Source organism: Monopterus albus, unplaced genomic scaffold, assembly GCF_001952655.1.
Source record: "Monopterus albus unplaced genomic scaffold, M_albus_1.0 scaffold2.1, whole genome shotgun sequence".
NCBI lineage: Eukaryota > Metazoa > Chordata > Actinopteri > Synbranchiformes > Synbranchidae > Monopterus > Monopterus albus.
In genome coordinates this window covers 3,585,070-3,609,430 of record NW_018127882.1, presented here as the reverse complement: position 1 = coordinate 3,609,430, position 24,361 = coordinate 3,585,070, and the positions used below count along the sequence as shown (strand labels likewise).

General features: G+C 38.9%; 1 protein-coding gene across 1 annotated transcript in view; it reads right to left on the bottom strand.

The window, feature by feature from the left end:
* diaph2 (diaphanous-related formin 2) overlaps positions 1–20,089 on the bottom strand; it is a 369,240-nt gene extending 349,151 nt beyond the window's left edge. The window contains exons 1-4 of the mRNA XM_020591281.1: positions 19,574–20,089; positions 7,330–7,362; positions 5,021–5,197; positions 273–377 (exon numbers count right to left, since the gene is read on the bottom strand). Coding sequence (XP_020446937.1) covers positions 273–377; positions 5,021–5,197; positions 7,330–7,362; positions 19,574–19,657 — 399 coding nt within the window. The 5' untranslated portion in view covers positions 19,658–20,089. The remainder of the gene's footprint in view (positions 1–272; positions 378–5,020; positions 5,198–7,329; positions 7,363–19,573) is intronic.
* Positions 20,090–24,361: the final 4,272 nt, after the last annotated feature.

Sequence of the window (24,361 nt, the reverse complement as noted above, 5' to 3'; positions counted from 1 at the left end):
GTGACTATATCCAGTAGATTGTGGCACAATAGGGAAAATAATGGAGAAAATAAAATAAACTTGTAATTAAAGATAAGAGACTCAAGCATGAACAGCACAGAGACAATGACAGAGGTGAGAGTGCACAAGAATGGATAACAAAGCAAGCCATAAAACAAAGGGTCTGCTTAAAATCATTATGGAGAGTCACAATACTTCAGCCCATCCACTAAAGCTGTACAGTCTTCTTCACTTTATAAAGACACACCATTTAGGCTTATTCTTTTACTTACAGATTTAGCAGTGGCAGAAATGTACTGGACCACCATCTCGCGTTTGGTGCTTAAGTCCTTTCCACGCAGAGGGGCTTTGCGTTCCTCATTCAGGTTCATGTCCTCCTGAATACACACAGAAAGAGAGGACATTAATGTACAGTAATAGCAGAGACTGGGTGCTTGGTAACAACATGGAATGAAAAAATTATCTTGAAAAGAAAGCTGATTATATTCAGTGCAATAATATTTATGCTTTATTATATGACAGTTACCTGCATCAAACAATTACAGACAATGGTGGCCAATAATGCACATACTAAGCAAGTTGTATGCTTAAACCCAAAACACATTTCAAAATAAGTGCATTTCAAAACAGTACAATAGTTTCATTATTAAGCAGAAATATTTCAGTACAACCCTTTTACGCCCTGTCCTTCTATAGCTGAAAACATTTCTTTTGAACTTATGTATCTTTGGCAAAATCAGACCGCACTGCAACAGGAAATTATGAGTCATAATTAGTCCTTGAAACGAAAGTAGCAAGACTACAGCATTTTAAACTGTACAACCCAACTCCAAACAAGAGCACAAAAATCAAACAACACTGCTTCTATTGAGGCCATGCAATCCCATCAGATAGGCAGTATCTGCATGTTATTGGGAGTATTATCTTCATGCTACTTTAATTCTGCATTACAAAAGAGGTCTTTCATGTGAGAGACATCAGGGGATGAAGCGAAGGCCGGACAGAGCACTAAAAGCTAGGGAATGACATGATGATTAGAATGGAGGGGGATGTTTATCAGAAGCACTCTCTCACAAAGAGATGGCTAGAATGAACAGAGATATATAAAAAACAAAAATCCTCCTCAGTTCACTTGGCTAGTGAACCTAAAGTAGTAGAGCCATGCTGCCCTCTGGTGGAAAACCATGTATCGCCTGGCTTGGCAGTGATTGCCCTCTGTCTAGCTTAATAAAAAATTCACCTAATAAATTAAGTGTGTCACTTCTAAATAAGAACACTGTGTTATATAACGATCTGACCATCGTACCACAAGTAATCAAATTCGAATTCTTTGCTTCATTTGTCAATGAAGAATGGGCAGGAATCCCATCCAGAGGCACAGTGACCTAAATTCTTCCAACTATATTTCCTCTAGTAAACATCCTCAGAGCTTTAAAAAAAAAAAAAGTGGGGGGGGGGGCTTTTACATTGGATATGTTTGTCACCCAAGGAAACCAGCTGGTTTTTTAATTAATCTTTGCACCCTGCTAATTCACCTGCTTAATTGGCATTCAATAAACAAGGCAAAACATGGCGGAGCGAATATATGACTACAGTAGTAGGGGTAGCAGGCCTGCGGGACACGAGTCGGGAGCAAACTAGAGGAATGAGCCTTCCATGTTCAGTCTCCAAAATGATTAATGCTCTTTAATCAATTATAACCTCACAGGCTACATTAAGAGAGTCTCAGGATGGCTTCGGCTATGCTGCTGGTGTAACCAAAACACTGAGATTTGTGCTTGTATCAATGACAGTTTGCAAGTGGAGGGTGCAGAAATATGTTGTATATATCGTCTCATGTTGGCCTGGCAAGCTCTGCTAAGATGTTTCTAATGCTAATCAGTCTCCACTTGTCTTGCATGAGTCAATAATATTATCATTCTGCAGTACGTGAAAAATCAAGCAGGAAAACTGTGGACCACTATACAACATGACAGTGACACTTTGCTTTCACTCATTTGACACTGAGCACTAGTTAACATGAAACAAAGGTGAAGGTTAATGAACTGACTTTTAACTTTAAGGGAGTTTTACAGTGTTCACATCCCTACTGGTTGAGCAGACTTGTAGTCAGACTCATAGCCCTTGTCAATGCACCCCCTCAGGGTTTAGAACAATGCAGCAGGACACTGATCCAAAACAACCAAGGACTTCCTCATATGCTTCCTCAAATGGAAACTTGAACACTTTCAATACCTAATCACTGCTTCATTTAAAATCCATTGTGCTTCAGTACAGAATCAAACTGTCGTCCTGCTTAGGGATTGCCCTGTAAAGTATATAGGTCCAGTGTGTCAGTGGCTGAAATGGTTATAGAGTGCATGGCATGTGGATCTAAGAGAAGTAGAAGACATATAAAATGTTTTGCTTCAACTGTGACAAATTGATTATTTTGTCCACTACCCTCAAGTCTGATCCATGAGTGTGTAAGGGCACACACAGCAACTCTCCTGTGGGATGGTTTTAATGTCCTGGTGCAAAGTGTAACTGCTCAGGGATCACATAGGAGCTTATTACTAGAAGTGTTCATCCTGACAATGGCACATAGAAAGGCACATAAAGCCTCTTAACTAGCCAGAGCAGCACTGCGCTGTGACATTCTTCTTTCACCAGTTTTGTCTCTGCCAGCACCTCAATACCATACACTACTCTTAATGTGAAGACAACTCTCTAAGGAATAGTAACAGAGGCTAATTGGCACTGCAGTCTAATCAGTTCGGACAATAAATCATATTTAAGGATGTTTTCATGCTGACAAACAAGTAAAAGCATCATAATGTTATGACTACTAATGGCCACATCAGCACAGACAACTGTACCAATATGCGACAACTACTGACATGAATTCATGCCATCAGGGAGGTTGTCTGAATGGAGAGAACAACCTCAACAAACATTCCAGCACTGTTTTCCTATAATGATCCTTTTACAGACAACAGAGTCGAACAGACGATGAAAGGGGTCTGTTATACATCAAGGTGTAGAATAAAGACTCTACAGGTTCACTTGTTATTGTGTGTGCTATGTGTGCCCACGTTGAACCACTCGGTCCATGGTGCGCTACTACAACACAGCCGTCTCCTTAGCAAGACACTAATACTGGACATTTCATCAGCAGATTTATTACTGTGCATTTTGATGAGAGGTTTTGAATTCCAGCTGTGCACATCTTGGGAAATTCAACAACAGAATGCACAGAGAAAAGACATTCACCTCACCCTTCTAGAGGCAGTGCAGAAAGCAAATGTTTTTTCATGCATTTTAACTTTCCCTGTACTTGTATGAATATACTTCTGCTCTCAATAGTTAGCTTCAAAAATTCTAAAAAGAGTTCAACTGGTTTTCCTCCCCACTGTCTGAGTGTGTCCCAAATCCCTTTGATGACTTTTCAGTAATAGTCTATGTGTTATTTAAGGTTTGAGATACACAGCGCAATGTGTAAGCCATTTTCCAGAATTTTTTTTTTTCTTCCCACTTTCTCCTAGTCATTAATGCACAGTGGGTGGTCTCACTAATGTGGCATGGGTCATCCCTTCGTTTGAAGCCAGATAGACATCCAAGGCTGTAGTGTGCATCACTATAAAAATAATCAATAATGGGATGGGTGTAAAAACAAACAGGGCAACTAAAATGTATGTGTGTATAACATAAAGAGAGGTGTCAAAGACTGATGCTTCAGAGGAGCTTCGAGCATCACAAAAAACTACCCACCACTGTCATTTCTGGTGTGTACCACATCACAGCAGAAAAGTTTACAGTATACAAGAGCACCAGTACATAAGTAAATAACCCTTTCCTTTATGATTTCATTACTATAATTATACTTTCCAACCCCAAGTGTCAAGGCCTGTCAAATGTCGGACCAGCAAACGTCTTCTGTGTCGTCTGTCACTGAGCAAATTGAAGCCTGGGTTTAATGTCACGCCACTGTGAGCACAAACATAGTAATTGAGAGGTGAACTGAGTGACAGGGATGAGCACCCAGGCAAGAAAACACTGAGCAGGAGCCTGATGAAAACCAGGAGCACTGGCCGCATTTCTCTGGCCCTGGCAATAAAGACTATTGTATGAGAAAAGGAAAGGCAGGCACTGTACCACGCACACATACACACTCAGAGACATTACCCACAATAGTACACACAACCTATGCAATGAAGCCAGAGTAATTCAGCTCCCCACTTCAAAGAGACGGGCTGAAAGCTTTTTGTTAGATTTCAATCTTGCAGTACATAAGGCCAAAAATGCATTTCAACAGAGAAAATCACAAGTGTGACAGAGCTTTGACCCCACAGATGAGTGTGAAGTGAATTTTAAAGTTTGATGTTCTTCTGACTGTGGCCTAGGGAATACGTAGGTGGAGCCCTGCTTCACAAAAGCTCAACATCTGAATACAAAATAGAGTTATCATTACTATAAATACTGAACATATCTCAAGTCCATTTTGAATAAATTAAATACATAACAGCATTTGAGCTCACGTGGTTTTCTAAACCTCTGTGTCCTTTTTAAATAGAACAAATCACGATTTCATCATTGCTAAAAATCTATAGATAAAGTTCGATCCCGGTTCTGATCACAGTTGTGTGTGTGTGTCTCTCTACAGTTACGACTATTCAAGCTTTGTTTGGACACTATGAAGTTTACATGTACTAGCATTATTAGGTCTTTGATTATTTAAGTGTATGCAGATGTAATCATCACACACTTATTTCAGGTGTAATGCTGTGATAACTTTTAGTGGATTATATAGTAAAACAACAATTTTAAGATGTTGCATAAAAGTTCACAAAAAAAAAAAAAATCTCATCAGCAGTAAAACAAGGATGCCAGGAGTTTTGTGGGGACGTATTGATATAAAAAAAATTTCCAAACTTTGTGCTTTCTCAGACTCAATCACCAACATGTCACTCTGCTTCCCTACTCATACAACTGCACAGATTTATAAACCAATTCAACACTTACAAAACATGTACAGACTCACCATCATCTTCTCGAAGAGGTCAATGATCTCCTTTTCCGAGAGGTTCATGGAGCGGTCGTCAAAAAGTGGCTGAGGAAGAGGCAGTTCAGTCTGGGTAGAGCTAGGATCTGTTGGGTGCTGTATAAGGAGCTTCTCCTTCTTCATCCCCGTTTTCCTGAAACTGGTAATACGATCACGCTGAAAGAAAACATAGATTTGCAGACATTAAAATACTGCACCGTTAACAATCCTGTTTAGAAAAGGTGAAGTCTAAGGATCAATGTTTTCTAGTTACTACTGATTGTCACTGAAAGAAAATAATTTATAAAAAAAAGGTTCAGATTAATTTTAACGGCATCTAACCCGAATTTCATGTTGCCACAGACCAAATAGTTGTTTAGTGTCCTCCTATCAGAGGACACTGTTCTCCACAATTTCTAGTAAACAGGATCTGCTGATGGCAAGGACAGCTGAGAATGTGATTCTACTAACAAAAGTAGAAAAAATAGGTGGGGAAACATAAAAGATCTGCTGGTTTTACTTCACATCGACCCTGCAAGTCATTTCAAGAATAAGTCCAAACTAGACTCATTTTTATGACATTACACATCACTGACCTCTGTGGGTTTCAAGCAGGAGTGGCAAATCCCGGACCTCGCGGGCCGCTGCCCTGCTGGTTTTCCCCCAACTACTCCTGCCCAACCCACTGCTGATTACCTGGTTCAGGTGTGTTCAGTCAATCTGGTCCGAGGACCAGAACCGCCCACCCCCGGTTTAAATGTTGGAGTCTGTTGCACAGCTGACCACACCCAACATGCCAAACTGGCCACGCAGGGTGTAGACAGAGCAAGGACCAACCACTAGATGACAGTGCAAGCATGCGAGCAAGCCTAGGTGGAGTTACTTCATAAAACATATAGACCAGAGGTCTATGGTAACACTGGTGGAAACCATGAGGCTGTAATGCTCATGACACACCAGAAAACTAATTTCTTAAAATGATGAAAATAGCAAGACAATTTTTTTTTCCTGTACATCACTGCCACAAGTGGGGTACGTATGTCCCGGGGGAACGAGAGGAAAGGCCATGCAGTTTTGTTCTTTGATGAACATGACCCTCTTCATTACTATTCGACCAAAAGAAGGTGGTAGAGGATCAGTTATCATATGCCACTCTCTTACATTTTCCTTTTGTGGAAATCTGGTTGCCAGTTAAAAGACAAACAGGTACTTCCTGTGATGAGAATGAATTTGCCTAGTCACTGACATGGCAATCCATCCAGTGGTTGCTGCAATACTTCGCTAAGCACCTTGTTGGACCAACAAACAAAACAATAGGGGCATCTCTGGAACATCCTCTTTTTTATAAAGATTAAAAATGAAAATAAGCTCTAGTCAGGAATATATAAGCAAGTCGGACTCAGATTAGTAGAAATAACGGCTGTATGTGACATGGTATAGTTTATTAAACTTATCAGGACTTTACTTACCATCATACCCAAAGGATTAGCTGGTTTGTGCTCATGTCAGTGGAATAATTTTAGCATACAATAACACAGCCAGTAGAGTCAGTTGAGTTTCCTTGTTATATCAGAGTATTGTGAAGAATGCAATATATCGTAGTTTATTTTGAAAGCAAAAAAAAAAAAGTATATGCAAATATCAGTGTTAGTCATATTAAGTAAAATGGAAAAGAAAGGGCATGCTGGGTGAACGAACATATATAAATGAAGTGGAAAGACAAACGTCGGACGTACAGGACGTCACTACGGTCAGTTTGCTGAGATATGACTGGATGGATCAAACATACTGTAAGCCAAGACATTCAGTTACACGTTGGCAGAGCACCGTATAACCTAAAATTACTGCACTATGAGCTTCAGAGTGTCAAAGTCAGGCTACATGAGGGGTATTAAAAAAGCTCTAGGGTGAAACATCTAATCATTAGTGCCACTAATAATTTCAAACTAAATGATATACGAGGTGATTACAAAAGTCTAGATGCTATAGGCTAGGTTTTGTTCATAAAGAAGCATTTAAACTAACAGATGGCGGTGGTGTGAAGCTAGCAGCATGAAAAATCATCTTTTATTTATACAGTGTTATGGAGCACTAAGCCTTTTCTTTTTATTACTGTACAGAAGCGTACACATGATGCCATAACACATCTTTGTCATGTACAGTAGTGTTATAATATTAATTCAATCAATTTGCTTCTGGCACATTTGATCCATCCACATATTTCAGTTAACCATCTCATGCAGCCATGACAACACATGAGATCATGTAAAACAAAACTAGTCACACCAAAATTAAACCAAGCACCTTACCATATCATCAGCCAATGTTTTTATGTGTATGTTCTGTTGGAGGAAGGGCACAGTGTGAAGAACAACATCCAAAAGAATATGACAACACCCACAAAGTGCACAGAATGTAACTGAAGTGCGTCAGCATGTACAGGGTCTCGTTTTACTCTCAGAAACCAAATTACGTTTCCAGTAACAAACAGACTTGTATATATATGCTAGATTTCTTCATTATCATTTTTCCCCCAATGAGAATAATAGTATATCCTGGATACTGTACATGTGCAGGCTGTTACAATACTTGATGTGCCAAAATAATAGTGTCTTAATGTATGTAAATGTGTTCAAGAATGAACACCTGAAGGACAAACCAAATAAATACATAAAATGAGATGTATCATAAAGCACCTATAATCCCACAGCCACAGACATAATGAGCACACCTGTTCACAACACCTCCTAGAAGTTAATGGTTAAGATTGTGTGCATTCCAAACAAGGCAGTATCTTACAAACTGGCACCAAAAGGTACTTTTGTCTCAGTGCTATCTGTTCTAAAGAGCATCTCTTGCAGTGAAATTGATTCATATGTATTATTCTTGTTTATGGTTATTATAAACTTCAGTTAAACCTATTGCAAACCTTTCTAGCACCTGTATTTGCTTGCAAACCAAATCCTAACATCCTCACAAAATTTTACAAATAGCTCAAATAAAAAAAGAATTAAAACCACAACTTCTCTTTACTAGAGACGTTCATCCTTGTCTCAGACACAATAAGACAGGCTACTGCCAAAGGCTGGCAGCTCAGTGAGGGACAGTCATTTGAAACACACCTTAAATGGGAAGCAGTAGCAACACTGCCATATGCTGTGGTGCTAGGCTGTGAAGTACTAATGAGTAGGGAGAGGTGGGGTGGTGATGGCCATAAAGCCTGCCTCCAGCAGTGGATTTCTCCACTACTCTAATCAGGAAACTACTGAAGCCGGGGTGAGCAAACGGATTGGCTCTAACCTGCACCTCCCTCTGTGCATCTTCATCAGCTGTCGCTCTGGGCAACACTGAGCAGACACTAACAGCCATATCCATTGCTAGTTTTGTCTGCAACAACTGATCAACAGTTGGGAGATAAAGCTAAGAATCACAGAAAACAAAGATTCAGTCTGTATGCGCAGGCTTCATGTTGTAAGCTTTTATTTCAAGTCAAGATGATGAACAGGCCAAATTCATCAGGCATTATGCAAAGAAGGCTCTGCACAGAAAGTCCTTGTATTTGTTTCACCAACATTCGTGGCCTTTAACACAGCTGCACCCCCTCCTACAACATCTGTAAAGCTAAGAATTCAACCTGAGCAACAACTTTTCCCATTTCTAACTTAGAGCGCATGTATCATTAGGCCCAGCATTCTCTAACAGTCTAAAGCTGCGTGAAACAATAGCTAATTTTCAAATGGAGTACTTAAACATTTTCTAATCAATTTAACAACAATCAAACCACTGTTTGGTTAATTGCCTTGACTTGAGGGCCTTTCCTTGCCCATTATCTTGGCAACATCGCAACAACGCAATTTAACATCTAACAATTAAGCTCGCATGTCCTCTGGGCTTCTCCCGCTTATTAAAGTAAACTTTTTCATCATAATAAATGTTTATTACCAAACACATATTCCTCTAAATAACCTAATCAAATTAGCTCTGGGTCCCTCCTTAATCAAATATGATTATGACTCCACGCAGATCCTTAAAAATGAAAACACAAAGCAATATCCCACAACTTGAGAGTCAATTTGGGGACACAAAATCATACCAGTATGCATGTTCACACAGTAACTTGAAATTAATATTACACAATACAATAATGTATTACATCAAGTCATGTAGAGATATCTCTCTCTACTACACTACAATATACCACCAGATGGCACATTTTCAAAAAAAATGGACGCTGGATCACGGACCTTTGTTACAAATTGGCTACCGCTACAAAGCTTTTGAACAGCATCGCCTAATAAACTCACTAGTTTAACCAGACCATCTGTATGATGTCATTTTAACCCAGTCACTGGAACTATCACCATAAAATCAGTAGCCACGATGCCTTTGTAAAACGAGTTTCGAAGGAAATTAGATTTTACTTTAATTAGTTCTAAGAATAACAGAGGATTACTGGGAGCCAGCCATTGTTGGCAGGAAGGACTGTAATGCAATATGCTGCAGACACTTCTTGGTAACTTCATGAAACTACCTTATGTCTTTGTTTCAACAACTACAGGCTATAAGTGCTAGCAACACTCACACCTGCTTTTACTGTACATATTTCCTTGGGGGGGGGAACTTCCACATGCTGACAGAAGAGCTGTCATAAAGTTAGAAAAAATAGCACAAATTATAATTAGCCTCATTCCCTTCAGTACCTCAGAAGTCAGGTTGAATTTTCAGTTTATTCTTATTATTAGGTGCTCGTTTGCGTAGTCATCATCAGAGCGGTTTGTTTCTTGTTCAGAAAGTAACAGTTATCAATGTACTAAACAACCTTTTAACAATTCCACACATTTCTTTTCCCCTCCGTTGTATTTGGTGGAGTGAAGGCAAACTAGCAAAAGCAAATGAGGCTGCACTAAAAACATCTTAGACACTACTCACAACCATTAGGCAATGATTTGCTGAGATGCAATAGTCATTAACATTAGAGAACAACTGTAAAGCTGTATTTAAATGTATGTGGTATGTACAAAGCATAAAACATGCAATAAATGCACTGACCACAATGCACTTCCAAAACCTTTTTTCAAGCCATTCAACAACACAAACAGACGTTATGTTCAATTCAAATGCAGCCTACCATAATGCAGAAGATGTCAACAAAACTCTCAGCATGGTCTGAATAAATCTGCAAGGAAAAAGTGATGTGACGCAGAGCAATGGCGGTATGTGCACCGGCTGTGCTCATTATCAAAATCACACCGCTTCTTAGGTGAAACATTAGGCCGGTACTGTCTCACATGCAGTACAAGCCACACATCTTCCTTTAACTAAGGCACTTATGATGTTCATACCTCAGCTCAAGACAAGCTCTTTGTTCTATACATATTCTCTCCTTGAATTCAAAAAGTGGTATCATCTTCTCTTGTCTGTTTATGGCACATCAGCGTAAAACACAAATGGCTAAATATCTTAAGAATTATAGCCAAGCAGCTCTTTTAAATCTCACATTTGAATGCAGCATTTCAAAACCCATAACAATTAGCACAATTCAAAAGCAGAAAATGTTTTCAAAACTGTAGAGCAGTGTTAAAGGCCAGGACCATTTAAGTGACAACCAACAACAGAAGATGGTATCCTTTACTGAATGTCACCATAGGAGAATGCACATAGAGAGCTGACAGCATGGGCTTTAGTTATTAAACCGTTAATGTAAGAGGAAAATCTAAAACATGTTTTTACACTTAGCAACTAAGGTCCACCAAACTCCCACTGGGCAAGACAAATCTGTAACTGACAGCCCTTAAGGCCACATCAATTTTATTCTAGTTATATAAAGAGTAGTGTTTGCTAGACACAATCATAATCAAAATTATATAATTTGCCTTTGTCGTGTCAGATGTACAGCTCTGCCAGTATCATGCTCAATTTTGGGGGAGTGGCATCCAATGCCACAAAATACCATAGGAGTAGCTGAATGAAGAATTTCATTCGACTTTTATCCAAAACAATATCTAGGGAGCATTTATCCATTTTGATTATATTTACAAATCAAACCCAAGTTCAAAAGCCACATAGATGTACAGCTGTCTTCTCCTGGTGTTTCACCTCACAATATGCAAATAACTCTTCTTAACATTTAAATAACGGTAAACACCTGGTTTCATTGGCACAGTACCCTTGAGTTTCATCTTCATTCAGATGTTGGTGGATGCTTTCATCTCCCTGACTCATCTCTCTATTCTGATACCATCTTATCAAATATGAGAATTTGTTAATTAGATATGTTTGGTGTTTTTGACCATTGGTTGAAAAACAAAAACAATTCTATGATGACACTATGTTTGTTCTTTTATAGATTAAACAAAACAACAACAATTAAAGGGTTAATTAAAAAAGTAAATGGATTAATCAACAATAAAAATTAATAGTTGTAATCCTATTGTGGTCTAAAGCGTAACAAATTACTCAACAGAATCTACAGCAAAACCTGTCACAACAAAAGGATCCACTGCCTCCAATCACATATTTAGATTTTTTTCTTGATCGAACTTGTTTTAAAAACAGCGCCACGGAGATATCCACATCCAAGCATGTCTTTCTTTGACCTGGTCATCACAAGTAAGAGTAAAACTGAAGAGGATAGAATTTAGAGTGAAGGATTCTGAGCACTTGTGTCGTGACTGTAGGCAGTGCCACAAGCATACGTGGCAAGCTAACACACAAACAGGAGACAGCTTCTTATCCTTATCTATCTGCCATAATGGCACACTTGTCCTCTCTGCAAATTGGATAAGGAACAATTTAATCAAGCACCGAATGTCAAGCTGCTCTCCTGAACAAATAAAATAAGTCTTGACAGATGCAGTGTTGACTATATGATCTTACACACAGTCTTGACTTTGACTTATTTTCACTTGTTTCATTCCAAAAAAAATTCCAAAAACAGCACAAGTAATTTGAAAAAGAAAGGAAAGCAATAAAGAATGCAAGAGATTTCTGGGAGAGCACATGTGCCTTTAAAAGGGCACGAGTCTGTGGTAGCCTTATTATTTCAGCAAAGTGCTGGTAATGTTTACAGTTTCCTAAAACAGTGTCTATTCAAAAGGAGAAGCACAGTTAAGATTTGAATTGCTCCACACTGGATATCCTGACCATGTGACTGCAGACCAACACAGCACTGCCCTCTGGTTATCTCTGTTGAAAGCTCATTTCTATTGTTGTCTCTTTTAGGCAGTGGATCAGTTGGTTAGTAGTCATTCTGTACCGACTTCTTTCCCACAGTGTCCCACATTACATGAAAAGGTTCTTTCAGCAAATCATTGTTTTTTTTTTTCCTTTAGCTGTAATGGTTCAGTTCTCCAGTTCTAATCCATTTAGTCAGCTTTAATCATTTCAGCAGATGCTCAGTCAAAACAGCCTACCATTAATGAATCCTCAAACTACTCTAAGAAAAAAGAGACCAACTTTTTGGCACATGAAGACAACTTGAATACATTGTTACTCAAGTGAAGCTTACGCGGGCATTTTTAATATTTAACTGAGGCAGCAAAATATGTTTTCCATTCCCAAGTTTTAGAACTAATTCACTGATATCCATGAATAGGGCTCATCTCAAAGGGTGACATTAAAGCAGCGAGCCTGTCGGTTTCAGGCACCGTATGACTAAAGCAGTCTTCCCCGCTTCCTCTCTTCCACTTCCTGAATGCCATTTAAACACTCACATGTTGTCTGTTTCCTGTCATTTTTCCACACATCTTCCAAAATGCCTTACAACATAATTGTGGTGATGCTAACTCAGTAGCGCATCATGTAAATTTGGAAAAATAGAAAGAAGCACACAAAAGTAAAGAGAACTACAAAACAAAAGTAAGTGGTTGGCTGATCAAACAGGAGCTGGGCAATACCAAACAGCCTCTAGTGTGCAGCAAGCTAAGTAGTTGTACTAACCACATGACAACATGGCCTAAAATGATCCCTGAGGCTTCTCTAAAGTTCATGTATCAAAGCATCAAAAGCGTCAAATGACACAACAACTTTGCAGTAAACAATACCAGTGTGATCCTGTCAAGACTGTTAGAAGCCCAAAGGTTAACTACACTGTGGCCAAGCTGTACATTCGATTCTGACACAAAAACTTCCAGACGTTATTTCAACCTGGGCAATAAAAATGTACGTGGAGCTTTGTAAATTTATTATAAGACCAAACTATAAATAACTTTCAATTACCCAGACACACTTTAAAACAATTGCATGCTTACAGTTTCTCAGCAGCCAGAAGAACCTGCAGCAGCAGCAGCTCCCCCCTGCACAGGGCCTCATATTAAGAATGCCACTGCTTAAGTGCTGCTGCAGTGTCCATTCATTACTGAAGCCTTAATTAATTTAATGACTAACTAAATGACAAACATAATTATGATCATTAAGACCCACTTTAATTAACAATGACTGACACTCGCAAATACCAGAAAATAATGGACATGTGCCAAAGTTCAGAACGTGCCAGGATTTCGCTTAATTATTTTAAGCAAATCTTGTACTGAAGTCACAGTTTCTAACTGCATATAAAAGGTCTTTATTATATACTTTCTAAAGTAAATTTAGCTCATTTTTACCAACATAAACCAGGTCAAGATCACCAACTGGAAGCTGAAGCTACAGTCCCTTCGACAGCATAAATACTCCATAGCATAGATGTGAGGGTCCAATTTTTAAATGAACACAAGGTGCAGTCAGTTTTTGATATGCAGAATTCATAAACTGACATTAAATAAGCTAGTTATGACTTTGCTTAGCAAATTAGAAATGGCTGTGGGACAAACAACAGGACAACCCACACACAGCTGTATATATAACAGGTCAACATTGTTGAACATTTTATTGATGTGGAAACAGTTGCAGTACTTACCCTCAAACTTCACAGCAGGGCTCACAAATTAAATCCTTTAAGTTGTACTGTCAGTAATTATTTTTCTTTACCATCCGGTACATAGAGCCTAGACAGCCGGTCCCAGACAGCAGCAGATCAGAGATGGCTGACGTTAATGACAACTAGCTGCATCTGGTGTGTACCTGCAGCAGGTGGGTAACAAGCTGCACACTATCCAGACTTCTCTAGCAGTTTTTGGCCTAACACCAGCACAAACACCATCTTAACACTGTGCCACGCTCTAGCTTTCTACTAGCCCAGCAAAAATATAGCCACAGCATAGCTACAGATTACTTTGTTCTCATTCCATTATTGAGGTTTCATGGCAGCTGGCATCTTTCTGTTGTATTACTGCTATCTTGCAGAGTCCTATCTCCTTCGCTGTCCAGTTCTCTGATTCGTTTCACCAGCAGTGCTCTCCTTCAAAAAGCAATCAGCTACCTTCTGCCATGCCCACCACCTTCGCATACCTGTGAACGATAGCACTTCTCTGCAAAAGCTCTGTCACCATATCACACCGTGTCACACTTAAATTTTTGATACTGACCATTAAGTTAGATTCTTACCAACAGTAGGTTATAACATGTCCAAGTCACCTGATCAGTATTAACTCTTTTTATCTCTGTTATTCTTAACCATTTCCATTTTACATTAAATATACATGTTTCTGTTGTGTGGAGACATCACTGTCATTCCCCTGTCTTTTTTTCCCAGGTTTTTGGAATTTAAAAACAGCCATCTACACTGTCTGGCTTGTTGGGCCAGTTTGTCCACTCAGTAATCACACGACCCACATGACTGTCAAGCCTTACTACCGTTAAATGTGTTACTATGACTTCATGTTTTTAATTATAGTGGTGCATGTGACTTAATACTAGCCAGAACAGGTACAGCTGAAGTCAGAGGTTTACAAACACATAGGTTGAAGTCATTAAAACTGATTCTTTAACCACTACACAGATGTCATCTTAACAAACTCTCATTTTAGCAGGTTTGTTTATGGACCACCACAAGTCAAGTTCATCCTTGGGAGCAATTTCCAAATGCCTGAAGGTACCATGTTCATTTGTACAAACAATACTACGCAAGTATAAACACCGTGGGACAATGCAGCCATCACACTACCCAGGAAGGAGATGCGTCCTGTCTCTTAGAGACAAACATACTTTGGTCCAAACAGTACAAATCAATCCCAGAACAATAGCAAAGGACCTTGTGAAGACACTGGAGAAAACACGTACCAAGGTATCTACATCCACAGTAAAACGAGTCCTGTATCGACATAACCTGAAAGACTCCTCAGCAAGGAGGAAGCCACTGCTCCAAGACCGCCATGATGATGAGGAAGGAAGATTACCTGGATATACTGACAATGACCCCAAGCAGACTTCCAAAGTTGTGGTAAAATGGCTTAAGGACAACAAAGTCAAGGTCGAGTGGCCATCACAAAGCCCTGACCTCAGTCCAATAGAAAATTTATTGCCAGAACTGAAAAGGTGTGTGTGAGCAAGGAGGCCTACACACCTGACTCAGTTCCACCAGTTCTGTCAGGAGGAATGGGCTAAAATTCCAGCAACATACCGCAAGAAGCTTGAGGAAGGCATCCTGAAACGTTTGACTAAGCAATTTCAAGGCAATGCTACCAAATACTAAGCGAGTGTATGTAAACCTCTGAGCCAGTGGGAATGTGATGAAAGAAACAAAAGCTGAAATTTTCTCTACTATTATTCACATTCTTAAAATAAAGTAGTGATCCTAACTGGCCTAAGACAGAAGGTTTGTGAAATTAAATGTCAGGAGTTGTGAAAAACTGAGTTTACATGTATTTGGCTGTATGTAAACTTCTCGCTTCAGCTGTACTAAACTGCTACATACTCTCGCTTCATCTTAATATTCAAGCCAGCAAAGTAGCAAATATCTACACATTAGACACAGTTGTTAATTTTGACAGACATTTGCTTTAAAACTTAAAAAAAGAAAAACAAAGGGGCTGGCCAACAGTCCCAACCATCTGCAGTATACAGTACCGTATTTGTAAAATTATATTCAAAAGCATTAGACTGAAGAGTAGACACTCATCTCACCACCACTGATGCTGTAAACAAAATCACTGACATGTTTGTCCCTCTCTCACTCATACACAACCTTTTAAATGCTGATCACCCTTAACCCTTGTATACAACTTCTAATAAGCAAACATGATCCCACATGACAAAGGTCTGTGGGCCATCAGGTTGGTTTTATCAGCAAACAATTCATGTCACAAGACTGCAGGTCACAAGGTCCTAAATCTTTATTACACATACATATTCTAAACTCAAAGTGTGTTAATTCCTAAAATGATTAACTACTGTCATGATACACAGACATTTGAAAATATTTTTTTCATATTTCATTGTAAATTAACTTGCCAAAACATGTTAGCAACTAGGGTTGTTTTCTTGTGAAGAGGAAGTTACTGTAACTTTTAGTTTGAAATCATGGCTGACAAAACACTGTCAGTATATGAGCTAAAAAAATAGTCTTCAACAGTGCATTTTATTCAAGTAATAAGAAAAAGCCTTATATAATGGTGCCCCGATTGCCAAGTATTTAGACTCCAATCACCAACTGTTTGCCACAGGTCGCCCCCACCCCACCTCTCAATCTCTGTCTCCTGTTTCCTGTCCAACTCTCTGTGACCCACTGCATAATAAAGGCAAAAAAATGCCCCAGTGAATAGATAAATAAATAAGAATTCCTTATATACAGAGGCACCTAATAAATATCTGTCTACATTCAGACTGTAGGTTGAAAATAAGCTACTCCCTACACAGCCAGTAATGAGAAGTCATATAGTTATTTATGAATGCCTTGGGATGACTTTTCCCTCATGCTGTTGTATTTTACTTGGTATGCAGAGGGGTAATATTTCCCCCTTTCTGTCCCCTGAATTCCTTTAAAAAGACCTCATTCCATCTGCCTGCTTTATAGGATGTCATGTTTTTACAACATCATGAAAAGGATCCAAACAACAAAAAGTATTGAATTTTCTCAGTCTCTGAACACGGTGATGTCATCCTAATGTCCTTGGCTGTGCTGAGTATCTACATCCTGGGCCAAGAGCCTAAATGGTGTCGCTGTGACATAATCCTGCCTAGTGCCTTGGTAAACAAACATTCAGCTTTGCTGGGAGCAAAGTGTACCAGTGTCTTCCACTTTGCAAATGGTACTGCACTTTTCAACAGCTCCGAGTGTGAAAAGACAGTGATAGCTTTACTTTAAACCTGCTGGTGACAGATATTACCACACCCTTGTGTCTGGACCACATCCACACAAACTACACTGCATGTAAGGAATATAACCCCTCACCCCCATTTCAAAAAAAAAAAAAAATCTGGAAACATAAACTGTACAAAAGTGAGCAGATCATGGTTCCACCCTGATGAATAATTACTTCCTCCCTTAAACTGAGAGCTGTGTTGAGGTTTTTGCAACAGCTGCAGCTCAGGCTTCCTTTGCCTCTGACTGTTCTGTGTGGAGGACAGAGCAACAGAGGACATGCTGAGCCCTAAGACCACTATAAACAAACAGCACTCTTACAGACACTTTTGATTTAAGTGCCGGTGTCATCCAGATATCCTTCTAACAGGTAAAAACCTGGAAGGGTTCGAGAGTTGCAGACTGTTGCAGATTTCTCAAAACAACACCCACTAAGTAGCTCTGGGAGTGCATGTCATTTCAGTGTAATCCAGAATTACTTGTCTAACGGTTATTATGCAAACACTCTCCCTTGCCTTAGCTTTATTGTAAACAATTAGTGATTACAATATTAAGACTGTTTTCATGAAGAAAACACTAATCAACCTAAATGGAGAATTTTTCCATCTCCTTGTTTGTGGCTGCAACTGACCAATCTGACCAATCTGACCAGTTAACAAACAATCCCAGTTCAATGAAAGGCACAATGTACACTCACCGGCCACTTTATTAGGTACACCTGTACTTTTGTATGCACTTCAGTGCAACATTTCCACCTTAATATGTATTTATGAAGCTCAAAATGTTTGTTTGGTGAAATTGTCATAAATGTATAAATTCATTTATATGTTTATTATTGAGACTATAGTTAAAGGTGGTGATGTACTCAACTACATTATATTTAGAGGTGTCTACATGAGAGGGTCAGAATATTAGGAACATATTGAATGTATACATTTATGATCATTTCGCCAAAAACCAAAACATTCTGAGCTTCATAAACACAGATATTGAGATGGAGGTGTGCATACAATTGTACAGGTGTACCTAATAAATTGGCCGGTGAGTGTAAGTATAATATAAGACAAGACTACTAATATCTGACTGATAGGCGGCGTCATCCAGAAAGTTTAACACTAGCCAAGTTGTCCATTTTGACAAAAGTGGAGACACAGAAAACAGCAGCAGCACAAATTTTGTCTGTTGTCATGGAAAACCACTTTTAACCAGTGGTTTATAAAGCTGCTGACAGTGTGTACACAATACCATGCACTTAATACACTCAGTAATATGGTTTAGATTTACAGCTGTGGATTCCACTCAAGACACTGAATACAACACTGTGGCTACAGTTTACAGCTAAGACACTAAACCATAGTTTGTGTACACTTGTAAGACACTGTTTCCACAATTACTGCAGTAGTTCAAAAAAATCTGTCCAGTGCAGTGATTGCTCCAGACATCATACATACCCACTACCACCACCGTACACCCCTAAATCTTGTGATTTCATTTCCAGGCAATGGTGGCATGAAGGAATAGCCTAACGACACCAGAGCTCTAATACTGAAGACTCATGGTTGCCAACTTTCTAAATATGCACACTCCTCTCCCTACATAAACAATTCCACTAAGCCAAGACATACAGTAGAAAGGCTATAAATGGAATGAATGCTGATGTAGTTTTCAGTTGTTATCTAACAGACCCTGACCTCCAGTGACTCCCATTTCTTGTGGCCATAAGGCTGTTCAGGCTGACTAAGGACAAGAATTCATAGATGCACCACAAACTACGTGGACACCACACTATGTTACGAGTCACCCAGGAACTGAACTTTGTCTTTATGCATGTATTGAAAATGCATACTGAAGCCCAAATGTCACAACAAAAATGTTCTTTCTAGCTGTATTGACACAGATAATCACATGATGCACTGAGTGCTTTGTAAAGCAAGGCACTCAGTGAAACACTATCTCCTTTTCCGCAATCCTAATAGCTACTGTATTATTAACTTCTCTGAATTTGGCTACATTAAATAATAATAACACATCAATAACTATGTAGGCCTCATCCTGCACTGAACAGAGATGCTCTGTATTGACAGTATGCTGCATACTAACTATTATGCTTCGACCAGGCTTTATTTAACTTCACCATGAGGTTTATACAGACCAGTAACTATATAAATGCTACATCTTCAGTGCAATAGGTCTAATAAAGCAATTTTTACTTATAGTAAAAATGGAAAGAACATTTCTGCAACTGTGGAATAGAGCAACTTTCTCAATCTCTCCAAAACTGAATGAAATTAACCCTTGCTTGTGGGATTACAGGATGTGAAAGTTCACTACACAGTACTTCCATGCAACAGCAAAGTTTCAGTTTGTATACCTACCAGCTTTTTGTTTTTACCCTCATCCTCGCTTGACTTCTTTCTAGAGGATTTATTCGGGTCCTCCCCACCACTGGCTTGATCCATTTTGACTTAATAAATTTGTTCCAATCCAGAAAGACTTTGTGACCTCCTCAAAAGTTGGAAAGGGCCACCAGCACGCTTTTAACAGCACGTACACAGCAAACCATCCAGGTTAGGTCTTTTCAAAATCCATTCCGTTTAAAGAAAAAAGAGAAAAATAGTAGTAATAGTTCCCGATAGTGTCCCACAGTCGAGGAGGCTGCTTGAAGAAGAGGTGTGGTATCTGTCCTGGTGTCTCCTCTGCTCAGCTGTAAGTCAGTTCACACGGCGAAAGAAGGACTTCTGAAATCGCCATAACATTATGTACACAACAATAAATGTGTTAATCACACTGTCCTTTGCGTTAAGTTCCACAAATGTTCGCCTTAACACGTGTTTCCCTGTGCAGCCCTTGTTAGTATGCAGAGTGCAGGCGCATTCATTGAAGCCATTATACTGTGAACGGTAAAACAGATGTAAACAAACGTCTCACAGGAAGCTATAGGCAGTTTCGATAAAAATGAAACAAATGTGTTTTTACACATAAGCTACATTGTAACAGAGCAAACTTGGAACTGTGTAAAAGCAACAATATAGTAGCAACCGACAAAGGCGCTTCATAGCAGTGAGGATGCTTAGACAGTGTTCAGTATGCATCGGAAAGGCTGTTATTTGCGTGACAATACGGCCATTAATCAGAATCAATAAGCAGTTGTTACAGAGGGATATGACCGTTGTTCTCACTGCTTAGGTTAAGGTACTTTGCAGTGCTGTACACTTAGCTAAGCTAGCATAAATGGGCGGTCGTAATCTGGCGAGCATTATTTATTTCAATAGACACAATAATACACAAGCTCATACAACACTATGCTATAAATTATAAGGTGAAAAATAAGTAATATGTAAAAAGAAAACACAAAAATCACACTCAGAGCTTACCTTTGCAACCAAACTTGACAGTCATGCCCACGGTGATTCCGCTTACCCGGGTTTTGATTGGCTAGTCAGATACGTAAGGAGTGGGGGACTCCACATACTATTGGTCAGTTTCGTTGACACTCATAAGGTCTGCGCGGCGTCGAAGGGGAGGACGACGAGACTGTCAGTGAGGTCAGTCTGATTCAATAGCAAGAGGATAGTATTCAGTTGTAAGAATAGAGCTGTGAGTGAGTTGGGAAGAGCTGACAGCGGATAAGAAGCATCGTGGCAGTCTGCGCAAACATACACACCCTTCCCCGTGACTGTGTGTGATCCTTTGTGTTTGTGTGTGACAGTAACGGCTGGCGTTATATAGTTATCCAATTACAAAATAGAGTGTAAGAGATAGGGGTGTGTGTGGCCTTGTTTATATATACTTGTGGGGATGGAACACTGGGCGTACACTGCTTTGCGGGGACCGGATGTTGGGCCTCATGACTAATTCGTCGAATTTTACAAAGATGGCAGGGTGTAACGTTAGAACAAGTGTCAACTTTGATTAAGGTTAGGTATAAGGGTTAAGGTTAGGCAAGTAGCGGTTCTGGATAAGGGTTAGAGTAAGTCTCATGGAAATGAATCTAAGTCTGTGAAAGTGGCATAAGCAAGGATGCATGTGCTGCTCACAGGAGCTTCATATTTACCCTACAGACATCTAACAAAATGTCAGTGTACTTTTCACTATTTTCTAACAGTTTATGGATTAAACCATTAGAGACAAAGAAAACTTTATATAAAATTATCATGGAAATAATCAGTAGTAGTATCCCAACTAAAATAGATCATGAATAATTTTTCCATTTTGATATTTTAACAATGAGATGATGGATGCTGTTAAGTTACTGGAGCATAAAAAGGTTTATGGCCAGGTGCAGTCTTCTCAAGTGCTGTTCAGAAATCAGCCTGATTCATTCATCATATAAAATTAGAAATGAATTCAGTGACAGCAGACGATAATGCAGAAGACAACTTATACTTGCATTACTGTAACCTTTCTTTTTTAATAGGTCATGTCCTGAATATGTTGCTATTTGACATTGTTATAGCATCACTGGGACACTTGTGGTAAAATTATTCCTAAGTACTGTCAGTGTGTGCTCTTGTGAACCAGAGGATAAACAAATTAAAACATTGTTTGCACTTTTGTTCATAAGACAGTAACAGAATAATATTTCACAGTTTATAAGTATGTGCTGAGTTGTTTGATTGACCCACAAACTCCAGAAAAGCAATAATTTAACCTTCCTTGTGCATTCAGATCAATGGTGTGCAATTTTCAAGTTTTCTTTCATCTGATCATTTCATCAAGAAGTGTCATGACACCAAAATAATCATAATCATCACAAAATCATCACATTTCTTCTTGCCTTCCCCCGCATAAAATAAATTAACTATTCCAAATAACTGGAAACCTAATGCTCTCATATCTAGTTAGTTATACAGTCACATGCAATATTTCCATCTCTTTTAAAAATCTCACTTCTCCAGTCAAGAAAACAAAACATAAGAATCAGCCTAGACTAATTTGCATTTCCTGAAGGAAATGAGTGCTGGTGCTGCTGCTGCCGCCGCCAGCACTGCTGGCTCATGAACTTTTAATGTGTGCCTCGTGGTTCATTGGTTCAGTGGTTCAAGTTATTATACTTGCATGTTATTAAACATGCAAGTTATATCTTATTGTTAGGATTACAATAACCAACTAAATCAATAAATGATCAATGGGGATGTTTCAGGGTTAGGGTTAGGAGTTATAGGGTTATGGGTAGGGTTCATTTTGTATCATTATTTCTCATCTGAAATTAAATATCTGAGGTAGAAAATTGTGGAAGGAAATTAAAGAGCCAAGCAGTGCCAATCATAACTGACATGCTTGAAAACACTGTCACTGTGACAAAATGGGAACACACACAAAGATGGGTCGAAGAGAATGTCACCATGCCGTGTTATGCAAATATGATAGGAACTCTGAGTGTGCTTCCACATCATTTATATGGTTTGCAGCACATCCAGTGAAGAGGCAGTGTCTATGAACAGGATACATTTGACACCAGCTTGTATGATATCAAGCATGAAGACCTTTGCTTGACCCCTACCTTTACTCAGTGCTCGAAGTTTGCACTTGCACAGGGTGACAGGGTGATAAATTATGGAAGATAATCTACTGAAATGGATGGTAAAGATGGATGGTAACCATTCACAATGAACATATAACAACTAGACAAACAACATTACAGAATTCATTGAATGTGGAACTGAACTGTTTTCCATGTTCCTTTTAAGTCTTTAAAAGTGAAATAGTTTTTTTAAATTAACATTGTTATTACTGATTTTCTACAGGTTTACAAGCTTCAACGGATGTATAAGCATTCTGAAGAAAGCCTCCACAACAGAAAATCCACTGCTTTTGAGTAATTCAGCTCTGAAACTGAGATCATGAAAGCCAATTGACACCAAAAAGAGTTTTGCATTGCTTCTCACTTTGTGACCTTTTATAGAAGGAAGTATTTCACTGAAACTATTTAATTCATCTAAACTGACAGTCTCAGTGAAGAGAGATAATAAAAGCACATGGGAGACTGGAAATACTCATTTTGAATGTAAGATGTTAAAGCATTGTAGGTGCTTTGTCAAACTGATACACAAGACCGTGCCTTTCAGGGGTTGTGCATACAGACCCACCTCACCATTTGCTGTTGACTGGACACCCTAACTGAGCACATTACACATATTGTAAATATACAGCCTGACTGTTATGCCTGTAACAGACAGTTATGTCAGAAACGGTTGTGTCAGAAATAATAAAAGAATATTTTGTAATTTCACAAATAACAGAGTGTTTGTTTCTCTATCACAGACAGTTATACTGAGCCTGAATGCAAACTGGGTCCTTCAGCACATCCCAGCTGGCAGTACCAAAGTCTCGCCTGAAATCAAGAATTGTCTTTAGAATCAACTTAGTTTTCTAAACTTTAATTTACTGAAGGATTTTTTTGTCTTACTTTTTAGGCTTATGTATTTTATTTATCTCTTTTTATCTTTTGACTTTGTAAAGCACTTTGTGACCTTGTCTGTGAAAGGTGCTATATAAATAAAATTTACTTACTTACTTACTTACTTATCAAATGGCAAACATCCTGATATCAAGCATTATACAGATACCACAATGCATGAAGCCTCTGCACAGTTTCAATAGCTCTTTAAAAGAAAAACTTCTGTTAGCTCAGAAATTCCCCTTAGATAATCTCACTTGACATTCGGAAACCCAAGGGACCAAATAAACAAAAACAAACAAAAGGCAAAAGCACATTGCTTACAGTGCAAATATTTAGTAAAGCTAAATAAAGTCAACAAAAGTGCAAAAACAGACAATAATAACAGTAAATAATGAACACATGCAGATATAGTACAAGGAGCTTGTAAATTAGAACCAGACAAAATTACAGGCCCATATTAACTTATTACTGATGTATGTTGGCTGATTTGAAACAAGACGATACAGAACTAAACAGCGCTCAGAGAGTGCAAACCTCTGCCAAGGCAGCTCAGTTTTCCCATAATCCTATTACATCTAAAAGCAATATCCCAACGACAGTTTGACCATCATTATTTGATTGCCCCCTCCTTGAACTGCCACCTTATTGTGGTGGAGGGGTTTGAGTACCCGAGTGATCCTAGGAGCTATGTTGTCGGGGGCTATATGTCCCTGGTAGGGTCTCCCAAGGCAAACAGGTCCTGGGTGACGGGTCAGACTAA